The following is a 17,606-nucleotide window of genomic DNA, read 5'->3' on the forward strand; positions in this document are numbered from 1 at the left end:
TCTTTCTCACGTGTGCGACTGTGTGAGCACAGCGGACCAGTTGAGCTTAGGTAATCGCCCCGATGAGTTCATTGTCTCCCGTGCTGCGGCTCACCGAAGCCAGAAAAGCAGATTTAGTGCGAAAAGGTCCTCTGCTGCAGGCGTGTGACCCTGCGTGTCAACCCGTCCGCAGCCAGCTGTCACTCTGCTCTGTTCAGCCACGCTTTTCTTCCCTCCTTCCGTTTAGCAGCTGATGGTTTGTTTGCTTCTGTCGCTCTGAGTTTCCTGCATGAAGATGTTCCCCACACACCGTCTCATTCTGATGAGCAACATCAGCATAAAGTCTCGGAGGAGCTGTAGAAATGTGGCTTTCTTTTAGTCTGACGAGCTGCAGATTCCTAGAAGCAAAGCAAAGATGGTAAAGCAGGGTGGAAAGAGGCGGAGACGGTGGAAATCCTTCATGACTCTAACTGGCTTTAGTTGCTTTGTGTTGGGCAAAGTCGGGGAGCTACTATGTGGACACATCTGGGGGAGAAATGAAGCGATCTGTTGCTTTTAGCTCCAGTTTAATCTGCCACATCCAACGCTGCGTTCTTACAGATGGTGATGGGGAAAAGTCACTCAGCGTCCCAGAAATGAAAAGAAAGATCAAGAACGTGTTGAAATTGACTTTAGCTTTTGTTTTTAGCTCATATTTTACTGCAGAAGTTCTTTGACGAATGTTGATATGAAGTAATAATGTTCTTTATTAACCGGACCCCCCAGGTCTGCAGTAACAAACCTTAGATTTAGATTAAACTCCCTGTGGAACAACAACGTGACGCAGTCTCTGCTTCGTGTTCTGGACACTTTAAACCAGCTTCATCACAGTTTGAGCAGAAAAACTACACGCTGGGTTTATTTTAGAATCGTCTCGCTCCTGGAACCTTTTGTTCTGGAGCTTTAAATAAACTCCTGTCTCAGTGGATCCTTTGCTTCAGATTTTAATGACATAAAACGCTTCTGTTGTTATATCAGAGAAGAGCGAGAGCTGCTTTCTCTATCCGTGCCGCCTCCCTCCCGCTGCCTCCGCAGCCATCTGCTAGAGACGGAGGGAAGTGGTGAATTGTTTTTTCGCGCAGATGGAAGGGAGGGATAAAGAGAAAGGGTCATCAAATCTCTAAGTTAATCTGGTCTGTGCAAACTGGAGCAGTGGCAGGTAGAATAATTTATCTCTAAAGAAGCCATGAAAACAAGGACGCTGTCTGGCATACAATCAGACCCTGCGGACGGTGTCGTGCACACACTTGAGCTCAGAAAGCACGTGTTCATGCTAACGGGGGCTCACGCCCGTGTTCCATTTGATGGTTAAGACGGACTCACGTGCACCGAAGCCTCACGGTGACTCTGATAAACTGTTTGCAGGATCCAAAAATGGGGTTTGGGATCGCAGTTTCTGGAGGACGGGACAACCCCAACGATGAGACCGGCGAGACGTCCATCGTGGTGTCGGACGTGCTGCAGGGAGGCCCCGCTGACGGACTGCTGTTGTGCGTCCCTTTGGTTCCTGCCTCCTTCACACGGCTTCAGAAAACACACGCGTTGGTTCTTGTGTTGAGCTCATGTCTGCTTGTCTTTCTGCTTTAGTGAGAAGGACAGAGTTGTGCAGGTGAACGCCATCCCCATGGAGGGCGCCCTCCACTCCTTCGCCGTTCAGACCCTCAGGAAGTGTGGAAAAGTGGCAAAAGTTGTAAGTGTCTTTCTAAATGTCGCGTTAGGCAGCATCAGGATGAAGCCGTGCAGATGTTTTATGACCTTTTCATTTCCTTCCTGGAACGATTCAGACCGTGAAGAGGTCCAGGAAGGTTCCGGTCAACCTGCTGAACCGCCCTCAGTCCCCCGACGACAGAGTCTTCAACAACGACTACAACGACGACTACAACTACGACCAGGACCGCCGCAGCGTGTACAGCGGCCGCAGCGGCGGGCGCGACCACAGCCTGGAGAGGGAGCGCGGCGGCGGGGGATACATGGACTCCGGCTACCAAACCCGAGAGCGCGACTACGACCGCGGCCGGCCCGCCGAGAGGGACTTCAGCCCGGACCGCCAGTACAGACGGGACGGCAGCAGGGGCCGCACCCTGGACAAGGAGCGCAGCCCCGACCGCCGCTACAGGAGCGACCACATGCTCGACCGCGACTACAGCCCCGACAGAAAGTACCGCAGCGAGCGCACGTTGGACCGAGAGCACAGTCCCGACCGCCGCTACCGCAGCGAGCGCGCCCTGGACCGAGAGTACAGCCCAGACCGCCGCTACCGCAGCGAGCGCATGCTGGACCGCGCCCACAGCCCCGAGCTGCGCTACGGGCGCGACCACAGCCCCGGGCGAGACCACGGGCGCGACCACAGCCCCGGGCGAGACCACGGGCGCGACCACAGCTACGAGCGGGGGCGCGGGGACCCCAGGAAGTACGAGGAGCCAATCAGGCGAAGCGGGAGCAGAGACCGCTTGGACCGCTCGCCCTCACCTGCAGCCATCCCCATCCCTCTGCCCCGCCCCGCCCGGAACCTGGAGCCGCTGGAGAAACCGGTGAATGTGCTGCTGCTGAAGAACCATCCCAACGAAGGTGAGGGGCAGCGGGCTGTCGGCTCGTAAAAATCTGTGAAAATGTAACCCGAAGAGCTGAGAAAGTGTCTTCTTTTCCAGAGTACGGCCTGCGTCTGGGCAGCCAGCTCTTCATCAAAGAGATGACCAGCACGGGCCTCGCTGGCAGAGATGGCAACCTGCAGGAGGGCGACATCATACTCAAGGTACCGGCTCTTCTTCTTTTGACCCGTAAAGTGGGACAGATGCTGTTGCACCTGCTGGGGAGAGTCATCCGAGCCTCTCATTTTCAGATTAACGGCACTGTGACGGAAAACCTGTCCCTCAGCGACGCCGGGAAGCTGATCGAGAAGTCCCGCGGCAAGCTGCAGCTGGTGGTGCAGCGAGACAGACGGCAGGTTCTGATCCGAGTCCCGCCGATGGTCGACAGCGACTCGGAGCTCGATGGTGAGAGACACTCGAAACTGAAAAGCAGCAGGACCTATCCAGTGTGAAAGCACACCTGGCGAGTGGCCGTCATCATCATCATCTTCATCGTCACATAGAAAGCACTGCATATGAACTTCATTCGAAATCAGCTGAGAACGCATTGTTGCCATTAATGTTGCTGTATCTGTCAATCCAAGCTTGTTCTACCCTCATTAAATAAAGGTTTTACTCACATCACCTTTTAGTTGTATTTAAATATTATTTCCTGTGTAAATATCCTGCAAAGCAGTACTAACACCAGAGATTCACCTCCAATCATCACAATTCCTCCATCCTCATGGTCACTCATTCCTTTATACCTGGTTTTATTGTCACATGACCAGATGGCGCGCCGTGATTGGTCAGTGCCAATCTAGATAAGTGGTGTGAGTGGATTGTTCATTGCAGGGAGGGGTAACAGCCCAAAGACTTGTGACCTACTTTGTTTGGTCTGGTTTAGTGTGTGTGTGTACGTGCCTGTGCTTGAGTTCAGTGTGTGTGTGTGTGTGTGTGTGTGTGTGTGTGTGTCCTCATGTGTGAAAGTGTTCATTTGCCTCGAGCAGGGTGATCTAATCCCCAATCATAATCCTGCTGTTGGATATGACAGAATTTCATTATGTTCAGGTTCTCACTGCAGCGGCCGTCTGCTTTCTGCCATCCAGCATCCCTCTTTCTAAACATCTGGGAGAACGTTAGGCACTTTCTTGGGGAAAGTTTGAGGATTTGTACCTCTGTAAGGTCTAAAATCACCTGGATAGCACCCAGATCGTTCCATTGAAATGCTAAAAGTGTGAGTTTTAAGCACTCTTTGAGTCTGGTAATGCATAAAGTTACTGAGAGCATTGGACTGTGAGTAGTGAGCTGACCTTGTTTAGTCTGGAGCTACTGTGTTTTGTGTCCTTTGGGCCGTTTTAATTGAGCCTCATTCAGCTAAACACGAGATCATCGAGCAGAAAGTCAGCATATCGGCTCATCCAACCAGCTAATTTCTTTTACCAGAGCATGAATATGGAAACATGGCTTTGGCCTCAGAAAGGTCACAATTTTCATCTGGTTTGTGGTGTTTTGCAGATATCTCTGAGATCGAGTCGTACCGCTCTTACTCTCCACAGGACGACAGACGGGGCCACCACTCCGACCTCTCCTCCCACTCCTCCAACGAGAGAATCCGAGACAAACCCAGGTACGCAGCCATCGGCGTCTCCTGCAGCCGCAGCGTTTTCTTTGCCCTTCCTGTGGCTCCGAAGCGCTTTAGCTTTGGTTGCAAACCAGCAGAACCTGAGTCCGTTTCTATGGAGACGGCAGGATCTATAGTTGTATTGATTGCAGGAGCAGTGCCTTCTCTTCTGCTCAGACGGCTCATTCGGCCGTCCCTGAAGTCACTCGTGGGTTTGTATTGTTTTTGCAGCCTAAGAATGACCAGTTTCAGCTCCTTAAAGTGCTTAAAGTTGGTCCATTTCTTCTGTTTTCTTGTTTAACTTGTGATGAAACAGGAAAGTGAATGTGAAAGTATGTTCTGGTGAACAGCTACGCTAGCAGAAAAGGTCTTCCAGTAGTCAGGAAGAAAGTTCAGCTCCTTTCACTTCTAAGCTCTGAAATATTTCACATTTTCCTTTAACAGCGTGTGGAGGGGAGGCTCATAAGGTCATTTCCAAACTATTTAAAGTCCATCATTCTTCAGAGAAAGATGATTCACATGTGGAAACATGTTGAGGTCAAACTGACTCCTTTGGATAGACGAAAGAAGAACCAAACGCCTCGTATCAACTATCAGGTCACTGAGTCCACCTCTGGATACCAAAGTATTCTAAAAGCTAAAGCTGGGCTGAAACTGGCTCATCAACAGGACAAAGATCCCAAACACAGCAGCAGATCTACAGCAGAATGTGGGAAAAAGAAAAGAATCGAGGTGTTGCAGTGGTCCAGTCAGAGTCCAGACCTCACGGGTTTCAGAAATGCCTCCATGCTATGAGCACTCTTAACCTCTACCTGCTGAAGGTGGTTTTACAAGCTAATGACAAAGGGATGATGAGCTGGTTGTTTTTAGCTCAAGTTAAAGTTCTTTAACTGATGCCACAGAAGAAACGAGTCCAGAAACTGGACTGAGATGTTTTTGTGTTGTTGAGGATGACCTTTGACTGTTTGTTCTGAGCAGAGAGGACCCGCCCAGCAGGCTGGCAAAAATGGGCGCCATGGCAACGCCATTCAGAGGTTCAGATAGACCCGACGACGGCGAGAGGGAGGAGCATCGATCGGAGACGCCACCAGGTAAACGTGTGCCTGCCTCTGACTTTCAGCAGGTGCAGGAAACGGGAGTAAACCCCTAAACTCTCTTTCTGTTTGTGCAACGCCAGCCGTGGCCCCAAAGGTTCACGCTCCTCCTAAGGCGCCGCTGAAGCCGAGCACGGAGGACCAGGAAGTGTACGGGTCAGTATTTTCACAAATGACCCAGGTGTTGCACGTCAGAGAGTTTGAGGTGAACATTCTGATGAACTGTCGCCCCCGGTGATGCAGACCCAACACGGTGATGGTGCGTTTCAAGAAGGGCGACAGCGTGGGCCTGAGGCTGGCGGGGGGAAACGACGTCGGCATCTTCGTCGCCGGTGTTCAGGAGGACAGCGCCGCCGAGCAGGAGGGTCTGCGCACAGGAGACCAGATCATGAAGGTGCTGCCCCGTTGAAAAGCTGCTTCAGCTGTGCTCGCCACATCTGACTGAGAGAGTTTCTGCTCGTCATGTTTCAGGTCAACAGCATGGACTTCAGGGGCATGGTGCGGGAAGATGCTGTCCTCTACCTGCTGGAAATCCCAAAAGGAGAGGATGTGACCATCCTCGCTCAGAGCAAGCCTGAAGGTAAAGGAGTGGACGAATATCAGCTGGAAAAGCATCAGCCGAACACTGTAATGTAATGTAATGGAACGCTGCTCTCACCCACAAACGCTTCTTCTTTGTTCCAGTGTACAAAGACATTTTAAATTCTGGCAGAGGCGACTCGTTCTTCATCAGAACCCACTTTGAGTACGAGAAGGAGGCTCCGCAGAGCCTCCCCTTCTCCAGAGGAGAGATCTTCAAAGTCACAGACACTCTTTATGATGGCAAGCTGGGCCACTGGCTGGCAATCCGTACGGACAAAGACAACCAGCTGCTGGAGAAGGGAATCATCCCCAACAAGAGCAGGTATGTGTGCTGAGAAGCTGACTGCAGCGTGTTCAAACAGCTGCACCCCCACTGAAATAATCTGCTGCCAGCCTGTTTATCCACAGTTCTCTGGGGGCTGCGGTGTTTACACAAACTAACGCCACCTCCCAGGAGGGCGGACCCGTAACTATGACAACATGGAAGGATGTTTTATCGGTCCAGTTTCTGATAAGCACGACTCTCTGCGATAATTAGACTTTTTTTTAGGTGTTTTTTCTTTGAACCGGACCGCGGAGGACAGCCCCACACGCTGGTGCTGCTCTCGTTTGGTTCGTGGCTTAGTTTGAGTCCGTTTCAGAGGCGTCGCAGTCGGTAAACTGCTGCCACAACCCAGAAGTACCTGCAGGGTACTGCTCAGAAACCAGAAGTTTTCGTTTAACAGCAAAGGTTTTCGGATTACTTTAAGAACTTCTTAGAAATGAAGGATTAGAAGTGAGTCTGAGAGAGCCACGGTGAGCAGAAAACATGGTGAGCTGCATGGTCTGTGGAGGCCATGAGGATAAGGCTGGAATAAAAAACGAGTTCCTGACAGCAGGAAGTTGTATCTGTGCACCAGGCGGACAGTTGGTTGTGTGAAACAAACCCTTTTTATACACGTTTCCGCTCCTGTGTGTGAAATAAACCCTTTTTATACACGTTTACGCTGCTGTGTGTGAAACAAACCCTTTTTATACACGTTTACGCTCCTGTGTGTGAAATAAACCCTTTTTATACACGTTTACGCTCCTGTGTGCGAAATAAACCCTTTTTATACACGTTTACGCTCCTGTGTGCGAAACAAACCCTTTTTATACACGTTTACGCTCCTGTGTGTGAAATAAACCCTTTTTATACACGTTTACGCTCCTGTGTGCGAAATAAACCCTTTTTATACACGTTTACGCTCCTGTGTGTGAAACAAACCCTTTTTATACACGTTTACGCTCCTGTGTGTGAAATAAACCCTTTTTATACACGTTTACGCTCCTGTGTGTGAAACAAACCCTTTTTATACACGTTTCCGCTCCTGTGTGTGAAACAAACCCTTTTTATACACGTTTACGCTCCTGTGTGTGAAACAAACCCTTTTTATACACGTTTACGCTCCTGTGTGTGAAACAAACCCTTTTTATACACGTTTACGCTCCTGTGTGTGAAATAAACCCTTTTTATACACGTTTACGCTCCCGTGTGTGAAACAAACCCTTTTTATACACGTTTACGCTCCCGTGTGTGAAACAAACCCTTTTTATACACGTTTACGCTCCTGTGTGTGAAACAAACCCTTTTTATACACGTTTACGCTCCTGTGTGTGAAACAAACCCTTTTTATACACGTTTACGCTCCCGTGTGTGAAACAAACCCTTTTTATACACGTTTACGCTCCCGTGTGTGAAATAAACCCTTTTTATACACGTTTACGCTCCTGTGTGTGAAACAAACCCTTTTTATACACGTTTACGCTCCCGTGTGTGAAACAAACCCTTTTTATACACGTTTACGCTCCCGTGTGTGAAACAAACCCTTTTTATACACGTTTACGCTCCCGTGTGTGAAACAAACCCTTTTTATACACGTTTACGCTCCCGTGTGTGAAACAAACCCTTTTTATACACGTTTACGCTCCCGTGTGTGAAATAAACCCTTTTTATACACGTTTACGCTCCCGTGTGTGAAATAAACCCTTTTTATACACGTTTACGCTCCCGTGTGTGAAATAAACCCTTTTTATACACGTTTACGCTCCTGTGTGTGAAACAAACCCTTTTTATACACGTTTACGCTCCTGTGTGCGAAACAAACCCTTTTTATACACGTTTACGCTCCTGTGTGGGAAATAAACCCTTTTTATACACGTTTACGCTCCTGTGTGCGAAACAAACCCTTTTTATACACGTTTACGCTCCTGTGTGTGAAACAAACCCTTTTTATACACGTTTACGCTCCTGTGTGTGAAATAAACCCTTTTTATACACGTTTACGCTCCTGTGTGTGAAACAAACCCTTTTTATACACGTTTACGCTGCTGTGTGTGAAACAAACCCTTTTTATACACGTTTACGCTCCTGTGTGTGAAACAAACCCTTTTTATACACGTTTACGCTGCTGTGTGTGAAACAAACCCTTTTTATACACGTTTACGCTCCTGTGTGTGAAACAAACCCTTTTTATACACGTTTACGCTCCTGTGTGTGAAATAAACCCTTTTTATACACGTTTACGCTCCTGTGTGTGAAACAAACCCTTTTTATACACGTTTACGCTGCTGTGTGTGAAACAAACCCTTTTTATACACGTTTACGCTCCTGTGTGTGAAACAAACCCTTTTTATACACGTTTACGCTGCTGTGTGTGAAACAAACCCTTTTTATACACGTTTACGCTCCTGTGTGTGAAATAAACCCTTTTTATACACGTTTACGCTCCTGTGTGCGAAACAAACCCTTTTTATACACGTTTACGCTCCTGTGTGTGAAACAAACCCTTTTTATACACGTTTACGCTCCTGTGTGTGAAATAAACCCTTTTTATACACGTTTACGCTCCTGTGTGTGAAACAAACCCTTTTTATACACGTTTACGCTGCTGTGTGTGAAACAAACCCTTTTTATACACGTTTACGCTCCTGTGTGTGAAACAAACCCTTTTTATACACGTTTACGCTGCTGTGTGTGAAACAAACCCTTTTTATACACGTTTACGCTCCTGTGTGTGAAACAAACCCTTTTTATACACGTTTACGCTCCTGTGTGCGAAACAAACCCTTTTTATACACGTTTACGCTCCTGTGTGCGAAACAAACCCTTTTTATACACGTTTACGCTCCTGTGTGCGAAACAAACCCTTTTTATACACGTTTACGCTCCTGTGTGCGAAACAAACCCTTTTTATACACGTTTACGCTCCTGTGTGCGAAACAAACCCTTTTTATACACGTTTACGCTCCTGTGTGTGAAATAAACCCTTTTTATACACGTTTACGCTCCTGTGTGTGAAACAAACCCTTTTTATACACGTTTACGCTGCTGTGTGTGAAACAAACCCTTTTTATACACGTTTACGCTCCTGTGTGTGAAACAAACCCTTTTTATACACGTTTACGCTGCTGTGTGTGAAACAAACCCTTTTTATACACGTTTCCGCTCCTGTGTGTGAAATAAACCCTTTTTATACACGTTTACGCTGCTGTGTGTGAAACAAACCCTTTTTATACACGTTTCCGCTCCTGTGTGTGAAATAAACCCTTTTTATACACGTTTACGCTGCTGTGTGTGAAACAAACCCTTTTTATACACGTTTACGCTCCTGTGTGTGAAACAAACCCTTTTTATACACGTTTACGCTCCTGTGTGTGGAATAAACCCTTTTTATACACGTATACACGCTCCTGTGTGTGAAATAAACCCTTTTTATACACGTTTACGCTCCCGTGTGTGAAATAAACCCTTTTTATACACGTTTACGCTCCTGTGTGTGAAACAAACCCTTTTTATACACGTTTCCGCTCCTGTGTGTGAAACAAACCCTTTTTATACACGTTTCCGCTCCTGTGTGTGAAACAAACCCTTTTTATACACGTTTCCGCTCCCGTGTGTGAAACAAACCCTTTTTATACACGTTTCCGCTCCCGTGTGTGAAATAAACCCTTTTTATACACGTTTACGCTCCCGTGTGTGAAATAAACCCTTTTTATACACGTTTACGCTCCTGTGTGTGAAACAAACCCTTTTTATACACGTTTCCGCTCCTGTGTGTGAAACAAACCCTTTTTATACACGTTTCCGCTCCCGTGTGTGAAACAAACCCTTTTTATACACGTTTACGCTCCCGTGTGTGAAACAAACCCTTTTTATACACGTTTACGCTCCCGTGTGTGAAACAAACCCTTTTTATACACGTTTCCGCTCCCGTGTGTGAAACAAACCCTTTTTATACACGTTTACGCTCCCGTGTGTGAAATAAACCCTTTTTATACACGTTTACGCTCCCGTGTGTGAAACAAACCCTTTTTATACACGTTTACGCTCCCGTGTGTGAAATAAACCCTTTTTATACACGTTTACGCTCCTGTGTGTGAAACAAACCCTTTTTATACACGTTTACGCTCCTGTGTGTGAAACAAACCCTTTTTATACACGTTTCCGCTCCTGTGTGTGAAATAAACCCTTTTTATACACGTTTACGCTCCTGTGTGTGAAACAAACCCTTTTTATACACGTTTCCGCTCCTGTGTGTGAAACAAACCCTTTTTATACACGTTTACGCTCCTGTGTGTGAAACAAACCCTTTTTATACACGTTTACGCTCCTGTGTGTGAAACAAACCCTTTTTATACACGTTTCCGCTCCTGTGTGTGAAACAAACCCTTTTTATACACGTTTACGCTCCTGTGTGTGAAATAAACCCTTTTTATACACGTTTACGCTCCTGTGTGTGAAACAAACCCTTTTTATACACGTTTACGCTCCTGTGTGTGAAATAAACCCTTTTTATACACGTTTACGCTCCTGTGTGTGAAATAAACCCTTTTTATACACGTTTCCGCTCCTGTGTGTGAAATAAACCCTTTTTATACACGTTTACGCTCCTGTGTGTGAAACAAACCCTTTTTATACACGTTTACGCTCCTGTGTGTGAAACAAACCCTTTTTATACACGTTTACGCTCCTGTGTGTGAAACAAACCCTTTTTATACACGTTTACGCTCCTGTGTGTGAAATAAACCCTTTTTATACACGTTTACGCTCCTGTGTGTGAAACAAACCCTTTTTATACACGTTTACGCTCCTGTGTGTGAAACAAACCCTTTTTATACACGTTTACGCTCCTGTGTGTGAAATAAACCCTTTTTATACACGTTTACGCTCCTGTGTGTGAAATAAACCCTTTTTATACACGTTTACGCTCCTGTGTGTGAAACAAACCCTTTTTATACACGTTTCCGCTCCTGTGTGTGAAACAAACCCTTTTTATACACGTTTACGCTCCTGTGTGTGAAATAAACCCTTTTTATACACGTTTACGCTCCTGTGTGTGAAACAAACCCTTTTTATACACGTTTGCGCTCCTGTGTGTGAAATAAACCCTTTTTATACACGTTTACGCTCCTGTGTGTGAAATAAACCCTTTTTATACACGTTTACGCTCCTGTGTGTGAAATAAACCCTTTTTATACACGTTTACGCTCCCGTGTGTGAAACAAACCCTTTTTATACACGTTTACGCTCCCGTGTGTGAAACAAACCCTTTTGATACACGTTTACGCTCCCGTGTGTGAAACAAACCCTTTTTATACACGTTTGCGCTCCTGTGTGTGAAATAAACCCTTTTTATACACGTTTACGCTCCTGTGTGTGAAATAAACCCTTTTTATACACGTTTACGCTCCTGTGTGTGAAATAAACCCTTTTTATACACGTTTACGCTCCTGTGTGTGAAACAAACCCTTTTTATACACGTTTCCGCTCCTGTGTGTGAAACAAACCCTTTTTATACACGTTTACGCTCCTGTGTGTGAAATAAACCCTTTTTATACACGTTTACGCTCCTGTGTGTGAAACAAACCCTTTTTATACACGTTTGCGCTCCTGTGTGTGAAATAAACCCTTTTTATACACGTTTACGCTCCTGTGTGTGAAATAAACCCTTTTTATACACGTTTACGCTCCTGTGTGTGAAATAAACCCTTTTTATACACGTTTACGCTCCCGTGTGTGAAACAAACCCTTTTTATACACGTTTACGCTCCCGTGTGTGAAACAAACCCTTTTTATACACGTTTACGCTCCTGTGTGTGAAACAAACCCTTTTTATACACGTTTGCGCTCCTGTGTGTGAAATAAACCCTTTTTATACACGTTTACGCTCCTGTGTGTGAAATAAACCCTTTTTATACACGTTTACGCTCCTGTGTGTGAAATAAACCCTTTTTATACACGTTTACGCTCCTGTGTGCGAAACAAACCCTTTTTATACACGTTTCCGCTCCTGTGTGCGAAACAAACCCTTTTTATACACGTTTACGCTCCTGTGTGTGAAACAAACCCTTTTTATACACGTTTACGCTCCCGTGTGTGAAACAAACCCTTTTTATACACGTTTACGCTCCTGTGTGTGAAATAAACCCTTTTTATACACGTTTACGCTCCTGTGTGTGAAATAAACCCTTTTTATACACGTTTACGCTCCTGTGTGCGAAATAAACCCTTTTTATACACGTTTACGCTCCTGTGTGTGAAATAAACCCTTTTTATACACGTTTACGCTCCTGTGTGCGAAACAAACCCTTTTTATACACGTTTACGCTCCTGTGTGTGAAACAAACCCTTTTTATACACGTTTACGCTCCTGTGTGTGAAACAAACCCTTTTTATACACGTTTACGCTCCTGTGTGCGAAATAAACCCTTTTTATACACGTTTACGCTCCTGTGTGTGAAACAAACCCTTTTTATACACGTTTACGCTCCGGTGTGCGAGACTTAACGTTAATGTGTGAAACAAGGCGACAGCGGATTATCTGCACCTGCGTCCGGAAGCTGAAGCATGCAGAGAAGATGAGGAAGAAGCAGCTTTGGATTCCATTTTCTGTCTTTTGTGTCACAGAGCAGAGCAAATGTCCAACGTGCAGAACGCCGCCCGGGCTGCGTCGGGCAACGACAGAGGAGACTTCTGGAGGCTGAGAGGTCAGAGGGCAGCGAAGAAGAAAGACTTACGCAAGAGCCGAGAGGACCTGAGCGCCACGCCGGTCGCCACGCGGTTCCCCGCCTACGAGAGGGTGGTGTTACGAGAAGGTAAGACTGAAGACTGTAAGACGTTTTTCTGAACCATCTTCTGTTCATCGTGCTAAGCAGCTGCTCTGCTTCCTGTAGCTGGTTTCAGGAGACCTGTGGTGATATTCGGGCCCATTTCGGACGCAGTCAACGGAAAATTGGCCAACGACATTCCAAACGAGTTTGTCATCGCCAGTAAGTGTCGTCACCGTGTTTTTTCCATCTCTGCATTTGTGCAAAAGCGTGACCGACTGCTTTTCTCCCGCAGAAACGGAGCCCAAGGATGCAGGAACCGAGAAATCCTCCGGCGTGGTGAGACTGAACACCATCCGACAAATCATCGAGCAGGTACAGTTGGGTGGAAGAGTGCCGCGTTGGTGGAAAATATGATGTCATCATCTGACGTTCAGGCCGTTTGTCCAGGACCGCCATGCTCTGCTGGATGTGACTCCCAAAGCTGTGGACACCTTGAACTACACCCAGTGGTATCCCATCGTCATATTCCTGAACCCGGACAGCAAACAGGGAGTGAAGACCATGAGGAACCGGCTCATGCCCGGATCGACCCGGAGCGCCCGCAAACTGTATGAGCAGTCGGTCAAGCTGAGGAAGACGTGCTCGCACCTTTTCACAGGTGAGCGATGGCCTCGCCTTCTCCCTGAGGCACTCGCCTGGGGGGACTCTGCTTAACTCTGTTTTGTGTTGCGAATATTTAGCGACGATCGATCTGAACTCTGCGAATGACGCCTGGTACGGCGGCGTGAAAGATTCAATCCAAGAACAGCAGGACAGAGCCGTGTGGGTGTCTGAGGGCAAGGTGAGAAGGGCGCCGCCGCTTTTATTGGCCATTTCTTACCTTTCTTATCGTGTGTTTCACTTTAAATTTCCCTCCCATCGCTTCCTCTCAGCTGGACGGTTCAGAGGAGGACCTGGATCTCCATGACGACCGCATGTCTTACCTGTCGGCGATGAGCGCCGACTACCTCAGCATGGACAGCCGCCTGACCAGCGACTACGAGGACACGGCCGACGAGGGCGGCGCTTACACCGACAACGAGCTGGACGAGCCGCTGGACGAGCCTCAGCCCGTGTCGGCCATCAGTCGGTCGTCTGAGCCCGTGCTCCCAGACGAGGTGGGCGCCCCCCCCGCTCATTTCAGCGGCCACTCCTCATATTCTAACCCTTCCTTACCCTCTGCTGCTGTGTGTGATTTCATAACCCGTAGAGACCCCACCACGAACCCCGGGCTCGTATGAGGAGGGCGGGAAGCAGAGAGGTGCTGAACAGAGAGCCCAGCCCTCCCCCTTCGTTTGTCCCCGACCCCCCAAAGGTGAACCTCCTCCCCCTAACCAAACATCACCACCTGTAAGGGCTGGTTTGTGGGCGCACGCAGGCAGCCATCTTTGTTGATCATGCAGGGTGTTTTCAGGCAGGCACAGACCTCTTGGAGAGGATGATGGCGGCTGAACGGGAGGGGCTGAGAACAACTGATTCCATCCCAAAGAGGATAAAGAACTAAGCACAAACAACAGCTGCACTGGATGATCTTCATTATTTTAACACTTGGTCTCACGCCAGCACCAAAAAACACCTTAGGTTGCTTTGCATGCTTGTGAGATCCGGCGCCGCAGCATGTAGACGTGCTTTCCAAGCGCAGAATCGTGTTCAAGCCCCATCAGATAAGGAGCAGTTCTTCTGCTGAATGTTTGCAGAAGGAAACCCGAAGCATCCACAGCTGCTTAAATAGGACTGAATTTGGGATTTGGATCCGGTAAAAAGCCCCGGTGACGGACTGGTTCTGAAAAAGTATTGCTTCCTGTTCCAGGTGCGCGCCCAGACTCGGACTGACTCGACACGGAGCTACGAGTCCCACTCCAGCAGCACCATCAGCAGCGACGTCGCCACCGTAAACAAGCCGGCCCCCCCTCCCGTGGCCCTGAAGCCCTCCATCGCCCGTCTGAACCAGACGTCCGAGGACCGCAGCCACGGGAGGGAGGAGGCGGCAGAGGAGGACCCCGCCAACAAATCCTTCATGGGCAAGGTTAGGATTTCACCAAAAACAACACAAATAGATGTTATAAAAATCCTCTGAGAGACTTTTAGCCTTTTTCTGTCTCTTCCTGCTTTAAATGTCTCTTTTCTTCTAATCTTTTGACTTCCTTTTCTTCCTCCTTTGCTTTCTTTGTGCCTAATGTGAAATAGAGAAAGGGTGAGCAGGTAACTGCACATGTCTGCATGGACCCTGAATGTTTTGCAGCCCCCCACCATAACGATGCTCTGCATCTTCACCTCCACACTCCCCTTCGTGTGCCATATGGATGTGCAGCATCTTTAATTCAGCTTCTCCACCGCGGAGCATTGGTTAACCCGGTCCTCTTTTCTCCCAGATTAAAGCCTTCGAGAAGATGGACCACCTGGCTCGAGCTCAGAGGCTGCTGGAGCTGCAGGAGGCGGAAAACGCTCGGGTCAGTAACGTTCATGTCACTGCGGCGCCGAGCTGAGGCTGTTTTCAGTTGAGGGAAGCAGCAGGAAACCACTGGTGTTGGCTTGAATGGCGACATTTCTGATAAATGAGCATTTTTATTGCATTTAGAGAATCTCTGACAGAGGAGCATCATCACATCGGTTACTCACACCGACATTAGCTGAACCTTTGACTGTAGAATTCTTTCACTGTCTTTTGCACTTTGAGAGGAAGTGAGCTCCCTGCAGCCGCTTCAGCACAGGAACGAGTGATAAAAGCAGCCGAGGACTTGTTTAACGTGCACACAGGTACTTAGGAGTCGTGTGCCGCGCTGCCAAAACAATCTTTGCCTCTCGCTGTTCTTGTAAGTCGCAGTGTCATGTGGTGTTTTGTTTCTTCACTTGCAGTTCTATTAGTTCTGACACATCTGGGTCTGTTCCTCTCTGTGTAGCTGGAAATTGCCCAGAAGCATCCAGACATCTATGCCGTCCCGATGAAACTGCCAAAACCCAACCTCAACCGGCCCCAGCCGATCGGGTGAGAGCTTCCGTCTCTTCTGAGGTTTAAAGCTGTAGATTGATGCGAGTTACAGTTCGCTGTTCCAGTGTTAAACTGCGGGATCGCTGCTGCTTGTGTGTTGTCAGTTCAAGCTCCAACGCCGAGCCTCAGGCTCCGTCCAGGCCGCCGTACTCGGAGGCGAGGGGACACGAGGACAACGAGACCGACTACCGCCGCCAGCTGGCCGACCAGAACAAAAGAGGATACTACAACCCTCAGAAGTACAAGGACACCGAGCTGTAAGGCTCCAGGAAGCGACGCCATCATTCTCCCGCACGGTTGTTACAAGCAGACGGCGGCTGTTTCCACGGTTACAACTTTGGCCGCTTTGGCAAACCCTCTGAACTCATGATTTGTAGTCACATTTCCCGCCAAAGCGTCCGCTTCAACACAAATTTGATGTTCTTTCCAAAACTGTCGGTCCAGGAAACGCACGCCGTCCTCAACGAGAATCTTTTTCTTTTTTTTTTTTTACACGTCATGTTCCGGTGCACATGTTCTGTCTGTGTCTGTTTCCTGTTATCCTCTGTTGTGTTACCACTGCAGCCACGCCACAGAGGCCAGAGCCTCGCACGCTTCCACATTCCACACCGGACACAACCGCCGTATGTAGAAGATGAGCGCGTCCTGGGAAGCAGCGGCATGTCAAGTGCCTCTCATTTCAACTGGGGATACAAGAGCTCTGTAGACCGGGCTCTGAAGCAAGATCAGAGGTGGAGACTGTTTTCGTGAGCCGGACCAAACAACAGAGGGTCGGATCAGGGTCTGATTTCTGCGTGAGCTCAAAATAAAGCTCTTCCATGAACGTTATTATTAAAGGAAAGGCTCTTCCTCCTCTGTAGGACGAGCTGTGCAGCTGCCTCATAAAGAGTTACTGAAATGTGGCGAGGGTCAGAGGGCGTGAGGGACTTTGTGATGGTTTGAATGGCGCGGCACAGCTAGCTCGTCTTCATTAGCCGCTCGCAACCACAGACAATCACATTTATATCGCTTCTATTTTTATACTGAGACACAAACCCACTTTAGTCAGTCTTTGTGCACAGCAGCACTGGGAACGTGGTGACAATCATGCTGGTTCGTCCGTCGTCTTCATGTCTGTTAGTTTGTGATTTCTGTTTTTTAGTTTGTGATCTGAGTGTTTCACAACTCACTCTTGGAAAATTCTAATAAATAAATCTTTTTTATACTCTGTCTTCTTCCAAGTATCGGCCTCTGTTTGTCTTTCTGAAGAACTTGTTAGCAGTCGTGTCATTTGAACACACTTAAGCCTTCAGAGGCCATCGGACCCGGCCAGTAACCTCCATCAGACCCAGATTTATCAATAGAAATGTGTTCTGCACACGTTCCACTTTAAAAGTCTGAATATTCCTGGAAAACACCCTTTATTTTCACAAGCTGACGTCCCAATGAAGTCTCTGCACTGTAGTCTGGTTGAAATGCAGCAGAGAGGCAGCACAGTGGGTCCCTCTCAGGTTTTAGGGGGGTGTAGTGACCCGACTGTACCCCTCTCTTCAGTCAGGTGCACCTCTGGGCACAAATTACACTAAATAATGCTGGTAGCACATAACGACCCTATGAGGGAGCACAATAGCAGGCTCAGTTCA

The 17,606-nt window shown here is 47.9% G+C and overlaps 1 protein-coding gene across 6 annotated transcripts in view; it reads left to right on the forward strand.

The window, feature by feature from the left end:
• tjp2a (tight junction protein 2a (zona occludens 2)) overlaps positions 1–17,204 on the forward strand; it is a 34,869-nt gene extending 17,665 nt beyond the window's left edge. For 4 of the 6 annotated variants that reach the window (XM_072372450.1, XM_072372452.1, XM_072372451.1 and 1 more), the window contains 22 exons: positions 1,384–1,508; positions 1,606–1,708; positions 1,803–2,586; positions 2,667–2,770; positions 2,858–3,011; positions 4,104–4,215; positions 5,188–5,306; positions 5,387–5,459; positions 5,547–5,697; positions 5,775–5,883; positions 5,988–6,207; positions 12,814–13,001; positions 13,080–13,175; positions 13,249–13,328; positions 13,404–13,614; positions 13,697–13,797; positions 13,889–14,113; positions 14,206–14,310; positions 14,806–15,021; positions 15,368–15,445; positions 15,896–15,981; positions 16,089–17,204. In XM_072372450.1, coding sequence (XP_072228551.1) covers positions 1,384–1,508; positions 1,606–1,708; positions 1,803–2,586; positions 2,667–2,770; positions 2,858–3,011; positions 4,104–4,215; positions 5,188–5,306; positions 5,387–5,459; positions 5,547–5,697; positions 5,775–5,883; positions 5,988–6,207; positions 12,814–13,001; positions 13,080–13,175; positions 13,249–13,328; positions 13,404–13,614; positions 13,697–13,797; positions 13,889–14,113; positions 14,206–14,310; positions 14,806–15,021; positions 15,368–15,445; positions 15,896–15,981; positions 16,089–16,245 — 3,597 coding nt within the window. In that variant the 3' untranslated portion in view covers positions 16,246–17,204. The remainder of the gene's footprint in view (positions 1–1,383; positions 1,509–1,605; positions 1,709–1,802; positions 2,587–2,666; positions 2,771–2,857; positions 3,012–4,103; positions 4,216–5,187; positions 5,307–5,386; positions 5,460–5,546; positions 5,698–5,774; positions 5,884–5,987; positions 6,208–12,813; positions 13,002–13,079; positions 13,176–13,248; positions 13,329–13,403; positions 13,615–13,696; positions 13,798–13,888; positions 14,114–14,205; positions 14,311–14,805; positions 15,022–15,367; positions 15,446–15,895; positions 15,982–16,088) is intronic. The other 2 variants (XM_072372453.1, XM_072372449.1) reach the window with 1 other exon arrangement.
• Positions 17,205–17,606: the final 402 nt, after the last annotated feature.

The sequence above is a fragment of the Leuresthes tenuis genome, unplaced genomic scaffold (genome assembly GCF_036924035.1).
Source record: "Leuresthes tenuis unplaced genomic scaffold, fLeuTen1.0.hap1 SCAF_19, whole genome shotgun sequence".
In the NCBI taxonomy this organism is placed as follows: Eukaryota; Metazoa; Chordata; class Actinopteri; order Atheriniformes; family Atherinopsidae; genus Leuresthes; species Leuresthes tenuis.